This window comes from Castor canadensis, chromosome 7, assembly GCF_047511655.1.
Source record: "Castor canadensis chromosome 7, mCasCan1.hap1v2, whole genome shotgun sequence".
NCBI lineage: Eukaryota > Metazoa > Chordata > Mammalia > Rodentia > Castoridae > Castor > Castor canadensis.
In genome coordinates this window covers 29,791,211-29,805,951 of record NC_133392.1, presented here as the reverse complement: position 1 = coordinate 29,805,951, position 14,741 = coordinate 29,791,211, and the positions used below count along the sequence as shown (strand labels likewise).

The 14,741-nt window shown below is 44.8% G+C and overlaps 1 protein-coding gene across 3 annotated transcripts in view; it reads right to left on the bottom strand.

The window, feature by feature from the left end:
- Window positions 1–4,990: 4,990 nt before the first annotated feature.
- Dnmbp (dynamin binding protein) overlaps window positions 4,991–14,741 on the bottom strand; it is a 104,017-nt gene continuing 94,266 nt past the window's right edge. For all 3 annotated transcript variants that reach the window (XM_074078542.1, XM_020156307.2, XM_020156308.2), the window contains 5 exons: window positions 13,389–13,721; window positions 12,844–13,023; window positions 10,865–11,063; window positions 7,989–8,539; window positions 4,991–6,534 (listed from right to left, as the gene is read on the bottom strand). In XM_074078542.1, coding sequence (XP_073934643.1) covers window positions 6,349–6,534; window positions 7,989–8,539; window positions 10,865–11,063; window positions 12,844–13,023; window positions 13,389–13,721 — 1,449 coding nt within the window. In that variant the 3' untranslated portion in view covers window positions 4,991–6,348. The remainder of the gene's footprint in view (window positions 6,535–7,988; window positions 8,540–10,864; window positions 11,064–12,843; window positions 13,024–13,388; window positions 13,722–14,741) is intronic.

The following is a 14,741-nucleotide window of genomic DNA, read 5'->3' as shown; positions in this document are numbered from 1 at the left end:
AACAGGTCCCCCTGCATTCCCCAATATGCAGTCTTTCTCTTCTTTTCTCTACAAATAAAATCTTTCCTCCGACTTCTGCTGTTGGAATCTGTGTGTCATTCTCAGAGCAGGCTCAAGAACCCTGAGCACCTGAAATCCCTGCATGTGTCATCTGGCCATCAGTGACAGTTTCCTTAGGCACTGTTGATGTGCACTGTACTATTAGCAATGTCCTCTGGTGCTGGTAACTCCTGCAGTGGTGAGGAGCCTAAAGTACTTGTCCTCTGACCACTTAGTGCTATGGGCCCAGACCCTGCTCACAGCTCCTCTCTGGGACTTCCTTTGGCTGTGCACACTTAGGGTCAGGATGACAACCAAAGCCACAGAATTGCCCAATAACCCCTTTGCACACCCTATGGGCAGGACAGCAGCGGGGCTGCGGTGTTTCCTCCCCATCCTGAGTGCTGGCGCTGTGGGGAGGGTGATGGGAGGCACACGAGTCGCTGCCTTCAATACTGATGCTGATGCGAATCTACAGGCTGTTGGCTTTGCCCGCGGTCTTAGGGAGCAAGCTTCCTGATCTTCCGGTTCTTGAGGGTGGCACCCTCCACTTTCTGTGTCACACCTGTCTCCTACAGTGCAGGGAACTCAGTGGGGTTCGGTCACAGTCACTCTGCTGGGCCAAATGGGTCTGTGAGGCAGCTACTCCAGCTGCAGCTCTGTGGATTGGAATATGCAGGAGTTTCTGACACCTAGAGTAGCCCAAACTCAGAGGACAGCTCACTTCTTAAGGTGGCTCCTGGCTGTAGTCACTAGGGTAGGGGTAGGTGGGTGAGGCAGTGGGTGGGGTTTGTATGGAAATGTTGTTTTCCAAAGGGTTCCCGTGTAGATTTCAGGTTACTTGTCTAAGTGGGCTGCATGCCTGCAAGGATTATAAAACTTTCCAGTAGCTGGGATTGCCAGCGTGTGCACTGATAGCGTGTGCTGGGTTTCTCCTGTTCACCCTCACTCCTACAAAGAAGGGGACTGCCCCCCTCACCCTGGCTGTGGAGTCAGGGTGACAGATCCCAGGATATTTTGTTTCTCTTACTAGGCTGCTGTTCCATGTCTCTGACTCTTGTGAAGTCCTATTCTTACAAAATGCAGTTATCGACTGATTACTTTGGTTCTTTGTAGAAGAGCAGATGAGTGCTGGGTGTCTATTCAGGAGTCTTGAAGATTCAAAATTCTTCTGTTGTGGGGGCATGCCTGTAAACACAGCACTTGGGAGGCTGAGGTAGAAGGATCTGGAGTTCAAGACCAGTCTCGGCTACATAGCAAGACCCTGTGTCAAAAAAGGAAAGCAAAAGATTCTACTGTTTGTGTACATGTATGTGTGTGTATGTGTGTGTGTATCTGTATCTAACTCTATTATCTATGTACCATCTGTCTAGAGTGTCTGTATATTTTCAATCTGCTAAATTTATCATTTTGATCATTTGTTATTTTCCTGATTTTGTTTAATTAGTTCTGTCTTTTTTTGAAGTTCACTGAGCTTCCATAAAACAATTATTTTAAATTATTTGTCAGGCTGTTCCTACACCTGTTTCTTTAGGGTGCATTACTGGTGTTTTATTTTGTTTCTTTGGTATGATTTTTTTTCAGTACTGGGGATTGAACTCAGTGTCCCAGGCAAGTACCGTACCACTAGGCAAGTATTCTATCACTGGAGCCACACACCTAGTCGTTTTGTTTTTCAGATAGGGTCTCACACTTTTTCCTGGCCTGGTCTTGGACTACAATCCTCCTACCTCTGTCTCCCAAGTAGCTGGGATTACAGGCCTGCACCACTATGCCTGGCTCCTTGATTGTTCTTAATCTTTGTGGCCATGGATTGGTGTCTGCACATTAGAAGAAGTAGCGACTTAGCTCAGTCTTTGCAGATTGACTTTGTCTGGAAAAGCCCTTCAACAGTTAGTCCATTCCAAGCTTCTGATAGGGCCATTTGGTGTTATCTGCAGGCAAACTTGCTGCTGGAGTCCTTAGGGAGGCTTGACTGGTCTCTGTGCCAGCAGTTAGCCAGTCCTGGCCCTTGGATCTGCAGATTTGGGCCTGAAGCCTGGATCCACTGGAGAAGACCTTTTGGTTGTGTCTATGGGGGTGGTCTATCAGAAAGGGCCTAGAGTCTGGATCTATGGTGCTGGCCTGAAGCCTGGTCCACAGGGCTGACCTGGTGCAAGGGTGAACCTTGGGTCTGAGTCAGTGGGAGGTGACTGCACAATAGGGTGGGTCTGGTGTCTGGGTTCATTGGGATGGGCCTGGAGCCTAAGTCCCTAGGGTCTTGGCTGTGCTAAGGCATGCAAGGAACTTGAGTCTGTGGGAGCAGTTCTAAATCCACAGGGGCAGGACTGGACCCCACTGAGTCCATGGGGCTGGTGTTGGATTGGAGGCAAAATATGGTCCTTAGTTCCCTCTCCTTCCTCCAAGAAGAGGGTATCTCTCTCCCAGTTGGGGGAGGGATAACATGGTAAGGTAAAATTGTCCTATCCTCTTCAATGTGTCTCTTATTTCTGTGTTACACTCAGGTGTAGACTCGTACCTGCTTTTCTAAGGTCTTAGAAAGGTATTTGTATGCGTGAAACTCATTCAAATTGATGTTTCTATAAGGGATTTAGATCTGAGTTTTCAATTTCTATCTGGATAAACTTGGCCAGGATTCTTACCCTCCCAGCATCAGTGTTGTTATCTCTATGTATCTAACAGCATTGTTGGGGTGACTGCATGGGGTAATGTTCAGTGCTTGGCCTGGCTTAGTGAGATACTATTTTTATAAACCCCTGAGCGCCCCTCATTGTAGAAAACTTTTTAATGTGTGTTGAGGGATACTACCTGGGGGTCAAGAAATATTGGCATCATGTATCATACAAAATAATTAGATAAAACTTTATAATCATCCTTGCCTTGTGCTGGGAGGGTCATTTGTTTGCACTGCTTGGCCATTAGGCCTTTGTTCTATCATTGGTATTTATGGGTAACCAGAGTTGATACCAATGCAAGAAACTACTTGGCCTAAAAAGTGAGGGGGGAAAGGGGAAGAGAAAAGGAGGAGAGGGAAAGTCAGCTTGGTAATAGGGAGTTGGGTAGAGGGAGATTTCAAATCAGAGAAAAAGAGGAAGACTTAAACTGATGCTGGAAGTAAGTGAAGTTTTGAGTCAAGAGAGATATTCAGAGGAATTTTTGCTCTGTGATGTGTGGGATTATTATGTCCTTCCATATCTCCAAAAAATCTTCAGTAAAGGTCTCTATTATTCATTGTCTTGAAATAGGTTTTGTGCTTTAAGAAAAATGTTTTTGATGCACAGAGGTGTTGGAGGTTGGACAAAAGTTGAGTAGAGTGGCTTGCTGAGGTCCTGGACTCTTTTGCTTTCCTTCATCTGGTGTGATCCTTTCACACTGACCTCCTGTCATAGCTATTGAGCTGGAGGGGACTTTGCTTTGGATGGGAATGATGCTGTGGAAGTGACGGCCACTAGCTAAGAATAAGCATCTCCTGGTGGCCCATCCTTCATCAAGTCTGTACTTCTGGGTTTATCTTCCTTATAGCTTTAATCAAAGGTGGAACATAGTAGAATTATGCTAAATACATCATACAAGCCTGAGGCTGTGTTTAAGCCCTTTGCATACATAATTTCCATTTTCTGGCTGGATGGTATGTTCACATTCATCACCTTCCTGCTCTCTTCCATGCTTTCCCAAAACTGGAGACCTGGGGACATCCTAGAGCTTTTGGTCAACAGGAGCATTATTATCCCTTTAGCAAAGATGGGGAGGTATGAGGTCTTGAGAGAACACATATCTGCAGTGGTCTCTGGATGTTCCTCCATCAATCTATGCTGCCGCTTGGCCTGGAGGATCACCATTCAGGTAGCAGCCTGTAGTCTGGGGTTGTGGGGAGCTGCTGGGTGCTGGTCTTTTCTGGGATGGGGTACTCTCTTCCCTCTCCTTCCCCAAAAGAGGGCCTCTCTATTGCTGGGTTGTATGGGGCTTGGGGAGGGGTAACACAGGTCACATGCACCTCCCTTCCTCCCCTCTTTAATGTTTTCCCTCTATGCTACTGTAACCTCTAACCTGACTTCCTCAACTCTTATGAAGGCATCATCTCTCATGGAGCTGTTCAAATTGACATTCTATGAGGGATAAGTGCTGGAAAGTTCTGTTCTACCATCTTGCTGATGTCCTGTTCTAGCATGCTGCATGTGTGACCCATTCTGTCCTTACAACCCCATAAATGTAGTGTTACTCTCTCTACTTCAGATGAGGAAACTGAGGCACAGCTATGGCTAGGCCAGTTGCCAAAGCCACACAGTTGGTTAGTGTCCAAAGCCAGATAGTTGGGCTGTGGAACAGGTAAAAGTCTCCACTGGAGGGCCCACATTTAAACTAACAATTCATCTAAACACAGATGTATGATGGGCAAGTCAAAATGGCCTCAGGCTTCACTTTCCTAGTCCATAAAATGACAGAGATGGCCAAGATGACCTAAGAGTTTCTTCCCCACGGGCTGTCTATGCAATCATGTTTCTATTTCTTAACAGTGATTGCCTCACTGTTCCCCACATATTGTCCTCATCCCTCCTCTGGCACTACTCCTGCCACCTTTCCTTGCCCCCAACCTTCCTGGAACTGCTGTGTGACCTTGTTAGTTAGTTCTTATCTAGTGATCAGTTCCCATACCTGAGCTACTGGGAAGATTTTATCCCTAGGATTTTAGCTCTTCCATTTGCTAGGAGTTTATGGGACAAGATGGCCTAAAATTCAGAGGCAATTGCCTGCAACCAGCAGAATGCAGAAAGTACTGAAACAGTTGGCAGGATGGGTTTCTGACCTGCCTTTTGTCAGTCAGCCTTCCCTTCTCCCAAGATCTATCTGCACATTGCTAAATTGTCAAGAAGGTGTCCCCAGAAGTTCAAGAGAAATGTTCACATTTTCTTTCCTGGAGGGAAGTTAAGAAAACACACTCATGGCCATTAGAAATGCTTTTATTTATAAAATAACTATTAAATATAAACACCTCTAAATAGAAACACTTCACAAGAGACCATTACTGCCTCTGACCATGGGCAGAGATGCTGCGGATGCAGAGTTCTGACCTGATTCGCCAGCATTTTTAAGGCCGGATGGGCACCTGTAGGAGCAGGGACCATAAGGCTGTTCTTAATTCCCTTTCTTAACAGACAAAATCCATAGTTTCCCATTCCAAGTTAGGTGTCATATCTAGGGAAGATCTTAAGTACAGGAGCCCTACTAAAACAAAGTTTTCAGAGGCAGACTATTAGTGTTAGGGGTTAGCAAATATCTTCTTGTGACTGGTGGGAGACTTAAAGGCACTCTGGAATCTTTAGAGAATATCATCTCTGAAGCATGGAGGTTAGAGATGAATAAAAAAAATCTTATTTCTAAGTCTAGTATAAGCTACTCTGGGACCACTTATCCCAATTCAAATAAGTCACATGGTTATGCAGTTTGCATCTGTGGATGTAACTAGATGGCAGTAGTGTGCTCAGACGAAGGAGAGAAGCACCCAGACTTCCACCAGCCTTCATGGATTTGAGATTAGTGCAGAATTAGTATTTTCAATGGGTGGTTGGAGCTCCAATCCTACTATTCTAGGAAAATCTGTCAGTTACTGAGCACAGGGAGAGAGGACCATGAGGCAGCACACACAGAGTATAAAGGAAGGGCAAATAACTATCTAACAAGGGAAGAGAACCTTTCCGATGAAGGGCTGAAGGAAAATGAAGACTTTAAGAAGAAACAGAAGAAAGCAGTTGAGTTTGGTACAATCAATCTGGGAATGCAGTGAAATAAATAAGATTAGTATTTTAGGAACGTTAGAAGCACCAGGTTTGGCGCAATCCTCACAAATCTTTGCCATGTGCAGAAGCATGACTTAAGAGAGCTCTCAGAGTTCTACTTCCCTTCATCAAAGCTGGTTTCTGGTCAGTGGATAAGGGAGCATGGAGCCACCCAGACTCAGCATGCTATAACCCATGTCAACGTCTTCTAATGCTAGCACAGCATCCTGAGTGCCCACAATACTGGTCTTCTGACTGGAAATTTCTCGTTCCAAAAGCTGACCCCAGAACTTGTCTCTTCTCATGGCCACTGAATCATCTGTAAGCCTCAGAGTCCATTCCAAATTCCAGAAATTCTAGTGATCATAAAGGTTTACAACCCAGTCGAGGACAAAGCTTGTCTTGTGCTCCACCATGTCAAGGATAAGCAATGTGGCAGGGCCTGTGTCTCAGGAGCAGGTGCCTTGGTGGCTCACCAGACCTTTCAGCAGACTGAAAGCGAAGGTAGCAAGGCTGAGTGGGAGGCAGCATGGGCTCAGGTGTACTCAGTTTTGCGGATATAATTGGATGGGACATAGCCTTTCTTCCCATTAACTTCAGCTAACCACCACTCTGTATTGCCTGTAACATCTTTAAACTCGAGGATCCTGAGTCTCTGATTGGCTGGAACGCTCAGCTCATTTGGGTTTCGTGCCTTGAAGGTATAGACAGCAAAATAGACCTGTGTGAAGGAAAGGGAGTTAGGAAACTGCTTAGAGAGATGCTGCCAGACAGAATCTTCTGGGGCAATAGGGATGTTATATATCTGCACAGCCTGTGGCTACTGAACACTTGAAATATGGCTAGTGAAGCTGAGAGCTTTAATCTTATTTAATTTTAACTAATTTTTAAATATCTATGTGTGGCAGGAGGTTCCCATGATAAACAAAGTAGAGTAAAAGAAAAACCAAAATTTACACCTGTTAATTCTTACAGAGCTGCTTTAAAGAGTAGAAGGACTCTCAATTCAATATGGAAGATGGGTAAGCTATGAGGGTCCTTCCCATACCTCAGTGTTGTATCTCACCAAGAAGTTGCAAATTGGGCTGAAGGTGGTAGAGCACTTGCCTAGCATGTGTAAGGTTTGATCCCACTACCACACAAAACAAAACAACCCTAAAACAATTCACAATCAATCTCAAAGAAAAGATGATCTCCAGGTGCCGTAAGAAAGATACAGTGCAAAGTGAGGATGGTACTCCGTGCTAGGAAGAGAAGCCAACAGGCTCACGGGGCCAGACACACACTAGATAGATGGTGTTTTAGGACCTGGTGAGGCTCAGGAGTTGACAGGTTCCCTGCCTCAAATGAGAATCTAAGCAAGGTCCATTTGCCAAGCAATGTGTCTAGAAAAACTGTCCACTGGATCTAGCACTGGGCTGTGTGCCCTGGGCTGCGGGGAGAACGAACTACCAGAAGGAAGTGAGAACATCCCATGCTTAGCAGTGGTACTAAGTACTGTGGCACAGGAAGTCTGAGCTGAGAAACCAGGTAAAAACTGGCCTTTGGAGTCCAAGAGTCCAGCAGAGGCAGCACCTCATGACTCAGGCCAAGACTGCTGAAAAAGAGCTCACATGTCATCACAAAAGACACAGGAAGCTTACTGCTGTGAGGGTGAGCCACAGCGACAAGTGGGTGGGGCAGAGACTCCACAGCTGGGAATCTGAAGTGGTTTTAGACTAGGTGGGTCTAAAATGTGCAAGACATAAGGGCTATACTCAGATTGACAAGCTAGGAGCAGGCCATTACAAAAAGAGGAGAAAAAAACTGAAAGAGTGCCAAAATTTCATTTCTAAATTTTAGAATTATACAGTTGTGTGAATAAAATAAACTACATAGGTGGGTAACACAGCAGACTTCATATAATGAAAGAATTTGTGAACTGGAAGAGTGGAAAAAAATTTCATCATGATTCCTTTTAAATGTCCAATGACTAAGTAGAAGAGAAATGTGAGTCTGAGAAGGTGTTCAGAAGCGCGGCTATTCCCTGGTAGAGTGGGGGGTTTCCCGTGTGCTGGACATGCTCTGTCCATGGGCCCCCCTCCAGATCATGTCCAAGTCTCGGGTCTTGCCCACTCCTGCTCTCATTCCACACCTTTTGCCCCGTGCTGCGGGGTATGCAAGGGAAGCACTTACCTGGTTGCCTTCGGCCTCACTGTTTTCTGGCCTTTCAACTTTGTCTTCCAGAGCCTGGGTGGCTCTTGCATTTCCTTTTACAAAGTCATTACCTTGCCCATTTCGCCCTGGTGCAGAGTAACCAACCAGCTCTGAATGCCTGGAGCTTCGGTAGCAGCCTCTTGGGGTGGCTGTGGGTTGGCTCATATCTCTGGCTACATCTGCTGAGTCCCCTGGCCTAGGCCAGCAGGTAGAGTCTGGCTCTGAAGGGCACCTGGAAGGACCACTCTCTGCACTACCCAGGTTCAAGGACACACTGAGAGTTTCTGGGTTGCATTCCTTCAATGAAGGTGCATCTTGAGACTGTGTCAGGCTAGATCCTGAGGTAAAGGACACAGCCATGTTGGCAGGGTTGAAGGTCAAGGTGCTGTTACTGTTCTGCCGTGGGAACCTAGGGGAGCAGCTGCCGATCTCTGACTCAGTGGAGGAATGGCTGCCGATGGAGGCATCTGAGTGGCTGCGCCGGGGATTGTAGGGCTTCAGGAAGGAGCTGTACACGAAGCCTTTGGTGACTGCACAGAAGGAAAGATCAACATCAGGGATTTGTAGCAGAAGTAGGAAGGGAGGGAGGAAGGGATAAGCAGGGAATCAACAGAAGAATTATGTTTCAAAAGCTAGGTCAATGGTGAGAGGCAAAGTAAGATGCCAAATGACAAAATAGATTGAAATGTCCAATTCCAGGATGCAACATGCATGGGTAAAGACAAAGAGCTATGGGCTACCTGCCAGTTCATTCCTGTTACAACCTCAGAACAGAAGAGCAGTAAGGAGGACAGTAATTAAAGTCACCACGTTTGGAAATGGGCAAAGAAAGAAAATTTAATGGGACATTGACACCATGGCTAAGAAGACTCAGCCAAGTACAAGACAAATACACCACATGTGGCAAAGAGGGATTTCAAGACCATCTTCATGTTGAAAAGCCCCTCACGCAGGCCCCCCACCCCTCCACAGAGCTGGAATCTGTTGGCTAGGGAATGCTGTGGAATACCATGAGGATTCTCAAGTAGGAAGCTGTCTCTGTAGAACTCAAACACATATGGCCCATTACAGTGCACGCTCACTTTAGAATTGCCTAGGATGATGGCAAGGCCCTCCGCTAGACCTTTCAGCATGAAACAGGGATTGAGACATTTATCCATGGGGCTGTTTCTTATAGAAATCTAGAAAGGATAGACCTCAAGTATACTTGAGAACAAGGGCCGTCTCCCTCATGATTTATTTTTTTTTTGGAACTGCATTAAATTTTAATATCACCTTGGTTTTATTGCATTTGTTTTTTGCTTCTGGCATCAGGACTGTGCTCTTGAAGGAATTCCAGCTTTCCAGAGCAAAGAGCCTATGTTTGGACATAATATGGGGACAGTGTCAGGTTTGTGGGAAGAGGTCTAGATTTGAATCTCTGCCCCATTTTTAAAATATGTAACAATGATAAATATGTATGGGGTACAGTGTGATGTACAAGGATTCAGTCAGGGTAATTAGCATTTCTATCTCCTTATTGTTTCTTTACATTTGGAGCCTTTGAGCTCTCCTCCTGTAGTCTACGATCACTCCTTTGTGCTGGAGATTGCTAGAATCTATTCCTCCTAACTGTATTGAGGTAACCACTATCCAATCTCCCTCTCTTTTGAGCTCTGATTTATTTCCTGTTCCTGAAAAAGGAGCAAAGGGTCCAGCAAACAGCTCACCCTGACACTGTGTGCTGCTAACCCCTTTACTTCTTAGGAATGATGAAATAAAAACCCCAAAGTTGGGGACTTTTGATGTAGCTCAGTAGTAAGATCACTTGTCCAGCATCGGCAAGGCACTGGGCTCATCCCCAGCACCACCAAAACCCCAAAGTTGAAGCCGCTTCTTAAACAGCTTGGAACTTCACAAGCAGCTCATCTGTCCCACCTCATCAGTGACTGTCACCTGCCTTTACCCTCTGTCCTTTACAACTCACATTATTCTGAGTAAACAGAAGTGGGGGGGGGGTAAGAGAAAAAATGCATAAGATGTTTTTAAAGAAAGCTAGAAATGTTAAAATTTTCAGTTCCTGTTGGTGTATACACAGATATTTATGGTATAGGCCTCAAAATCTTACCTAAAATGTTTTGAAATTCAATTTTTTGACTTGGGCGAGGTAATCAAGGTCACATATGTTTCATAACCACTCTCCCCAGCACACCATTATTAAACCCCCTCCAGTAAAATATGACTGTTCACATCAGAAAAAGTTATGACTATATACAGTCACTTACTACTTTGTTCAGGTTTTGGCAAAAGGGTTCTGAAAAAAACTTTTGTTTTTCTAAGCTTTTTGGATTTTGGAATCATGGAAAAAAAGACTGTTCTTAAATTCTGTAAACCACTCCCCCCACTCCCCCTCCAAAAAAAGTTGTGAGCCATTTAAAGTCATTTTTCAAATAGTCATGTGGTAAAACTCATAAGGAAAAAACCCCAAAGTAAACAGAATCCACAGGTTTTTAATTCACATACAGGACAAATTTATAGAAACTAGGAAAAGGCAGCTTATTTTATAACTCAGAAGAGGTTGAAAAACCAGGATTCCATTAGGCAGTATTTACTGCCTGGACAAGTTATAAAACATGGCGAGATCTTAGAAGATAAGTGATAGGAGTCTCCTGTGGAATTTGTCAAAACAAAACATGCAACCCCAAATAGGTTTTGCTTTAGTGGTGCCCTGGCACTGCCAAAGTACTCTTACAGTTATTTCACCCTGTTAATCAAAAGCTCTCATGCATCTTTCTAGCCTGGATAGAATGCAGGGGTAGCCCAAATAACTCTTTCCTCATTTAGGGCCGCATTTATTTGGTGTCTAACGTCCTTACCTCCATTGTCAATCAGCCAGCGGCTGTGACTGCCCATGGGGTCTTTCCTTTTGATCACACCCACCAGGTCGCCTTCCAAAAGCGCGACGTCCAAGTCCTGAGCAGCATTGGCGTTCCGCTCTGCTTGGAAGAGCTTTTCAGGGGGGTACCTTGCCAGCAGGGAGGCCCGGAGTTCTTCCGACTGGAGCATGTAACTTGGCTGAAAGAAACATGAAGGACGCCATCAACAACAGACCTACCCAGCTGTTCTCCTAGCAGCTAATTTCATCTCAGCTGTCCAAGTGTCAGACATGAGGCACCAACAATCAGCCCCCCACTGTCCCCCCAGATGCGTTACAACAGTCAGCTGTGTTCGGTAAAAGCCACGCTCTCTTGGGCAATGCTTTGGTGCTTCTATAGCTATGAAGCAAGCTAACACACACTTTGTGACAAAACGGGATTAGATTGTTTCCTAAAGGGGCTGGAGCTGTGGCTCAGGTGGTAGAGCGCTGCTTTGCAAGCACCAAGCTCTAAGTGCAAACCCCAGTCCCACCCCATCCCCCAAAAAAATTCTTCCTAGAGAATCAAAATGTTGGGGCGAGGGGTGTAGGTCAGTGGTAGAGTGTATGCTTAGCAAGCATAAGGTTCGTTTTCCAGAACCAAAGTAAAATTTTAAATTAAAAAAAAGAATCAAAATACTTAAATAATAGTATCAGGTCTTCTTATATTGCACTAGATGACCCTGAACGATTGATAATTTCCCTATCTTGACTTCCCGATCCATAAAACAATTACTCACAAAAACAAGAAAAGCAAAGGTAATAATAAATTCAGTTCTCCTTTTAAGATATTCTAAATACCTATGGGTTTTTATGGAGCAAAAATACACTAAAGAAAGGCATATCAGCAGTCTTTTACACCACAAGCCTATATGATATGGTATGGTTACCCTACTTTTTACAATATGGAAGAACTGAGTTAAAAAGAATATAACTCCAGATAAAAAAGCAGTCAGTCATTAATGATTTGACTATGTTACATTTTCTAATACATGATCAAAAATGGGCAGGTCTGAGAGAATTAATATATCCTTATTAACAGTTCCTTTAACCAGCTGATCCACATATTCTTTACTAAGATCAAGAATGATTTCAGAGGCAAGATTAAAGTTCATACCAAGTATGAGAAAGAAAACTACAGGTGGTCACAATCAGGCACTGACAGGCTTCTCAGCGATGCTCAGGAAATAAATAGTTAATGAATCTGTAAGCCCCATGGTATGACGGACAGGACCCAATAACCTTTCTTTTCCTTTCCTTTTTTTTTTTTTGTGATAGAGGGTTTGAACTTGCTAGGCAAGCACTTTACCACTTGAGTCTCCCTCCCACCCCTGCTCATCTTATTTTTCAGACAGAGTCTTGCACTTTTTGCCCAGGCCATCTGAGCCACGCACCACACCCTGCTTGTTTTGGTTATTACTTTTCAGATCGTGTGCTGCGCTTTTTGCCAGGGGCAACCTTGGAATGTGACCCTCATGCCTATGCCTCCTGCATGCACCAGAACACATGGCTTGTGTTCTCACTAACTTTTTCTGGCTGGTTTCGAACCATGATCCTCCCGATCTCTGCCTCCCAAGCAGCTGGGATTCTAGGTGCAAGCTGCCTCTATTTTCTATTTATTATGAAAGATTCAAATACCTGTGGACACAGAGCTGGGCCCATCAACATTGATGATTATGATGGTAATACTTATTGCATAGTGCTTACTGTGTGCTAGGCAATTTCGAAGTGGTTCCATAAATTAACTCACGTAAGCTTTACAATAGACCTATGATGTAGGCACAATTCGCACTTGTGTCTCAGACATAGGGAAGTGAAGTGATGCGCTCAGGATGCACAGTGCATAATCTTCATCCTGGGTCCTGTACCCAGGTGGTCCAGCTCTGGAGTCCACATTCTTTATCCTTGGGCTGTGTACTGCCCTTTACAGTCCCTACTCACCAGGCCCAGGAGGGGCTTCCGAGCAGACTGGCGGTCTGTGGTTTTCCTCTCAAACGGCTTCTTGGTAGCTGGAAGAGACTCAGGGAAGAAGGTGAAGACCTGGAGCTGCTGCAGAACCCTGCTGTGCTCTTCATGGAAAATGGCAATCAGGTTGCCCTCTCTCCCAGCAACTTTGAGTAACTGCCATCCATGGGAAGAGAAGAGAAGGGAACACAGATGAAAGATCCCTAGGACTGACAAAGTGTCCTCAGAACCAAGGGAAGCTCAAGGTCAGCTGTGTGAGCTACTAACACTGCAGCCAATGCAAGAGAACTGGCACTGTGCGGTGATACCCAAGAGCTAGGTTGGCCAGCTATTCTGAAAATCACAGGAAAGAGACATTTAAAAAGCCTCAGGTTTCATATCACCATCAAGGGACCAAGAATTCCTGATGGGACCTAATGACATGTTTGATCTCTAATTTCCTGAATGACCCCACTGTACATTCCCAAAAGTACCAAGCCGACTTCAGAGATGACTTTTCCCTAGAGGAATAGGGGACTCACTGAAAGGAGTGGCTGCAACTGCTCCAGAGCCTGCTGCACGAAGTCACTGTGGGCTTCGGCATAGCCATGGACACAGTTGGTGAACAGGCCCTGGGCGTACTGCTGGAACTTGGGCAGCTCATCCAGTAGCTGTGCGTTCAGGGCCTCGTAGTTGTTCCGGGCAGACTGCAGTTCCTCCAGGGTCTTCTTGTCCTTTAGTTTCTCTGCCCGTTCAGTGCAGTTGTAGAAGTCCAGGAGTTTGTCAAAGCGCTTTTGTACCAGCTTGTGGGGCCCTGTGAACATGCTCAGTAGCTGATTTAAGGGAGAGATGACCAGTCGTTCTGTCCTCTCCTTCTGTAGGGATGAGGAAGGCACAACTGGTCAGTCCCCACCTCTGTCTTAAAACACTCTTGAGCTGATTTGGTGGTATCCTTGTTTTGCCCCTAGTGCACCGGCTGACTTCCTGCAGACCTACGGCTGTGCTCTGTTGACCCATGCCACCAACCTCTCAGCATCTACTTCATATAGCATGGCCTCTGTAAAATAGGCTCATCCTACCTTAGCTCCCTAGCTGATATTGCTAATTACACACTGATATGATATTTGCACTGGAAACCAAATGTAATTGTTCATTTGGTAACCCCTACTATGGGCTCTGGTTTATACAGTGATTTTAACTTCAGGGTAAGTTCTAGGCATGCGCGCTACCCCTTGAGCCACAACCCCAGTCCTCAGATCCTAGATTTAGTTCTTACATAAATCTAGAGTACAGCATGCACTTTCACTTTTCAAAGGATTTTTCATTCTTTCTAGAAGAACAGATATTGAGGATAAAGAACATAAATAGGTACTTAGTAGCTTCTTATTAAAAATAAGTAACAGAATACCTGGAAGTTCTCTAAGTGTGTGTGTCTATATTAGCCTTATGCCACACAGAGAGCTCTAAGAAATTGTCCAACTGCATCCAATCCTCTCTTTGCAATTAAACAATCACATGTGTATCTATTTGCAAGTTTCCAAGAAATTTGGTCTTTAGTGTTCTCTTTATAAAGTAGTTTGTACTTTATAAAGATCTATTTGATAATGTTTTAACCAAAAAAAGAAATTCAGGAATAAATTTTTTTATCATAATTATTAACTGTGATGTCATATTAAATTTCCTGGTTTTAGCTGAGTGCCAATGGCTCACACCTGTAATCCTAGCTACTCAGGAGGCACAGATCAGGAGGATTGTGGTTTCAAGTCAGCCTGGGCAAATAGACCCTGTCTGGAAAAAAAGAGTCACAAATACGGACTGGTGGAGTGGCTCAAGGTGTAGGCCCTGAGTTCAAGCCCCAGCAATGCAAAAAAAAAAAAAAAAAGTCCTAGTTTTCC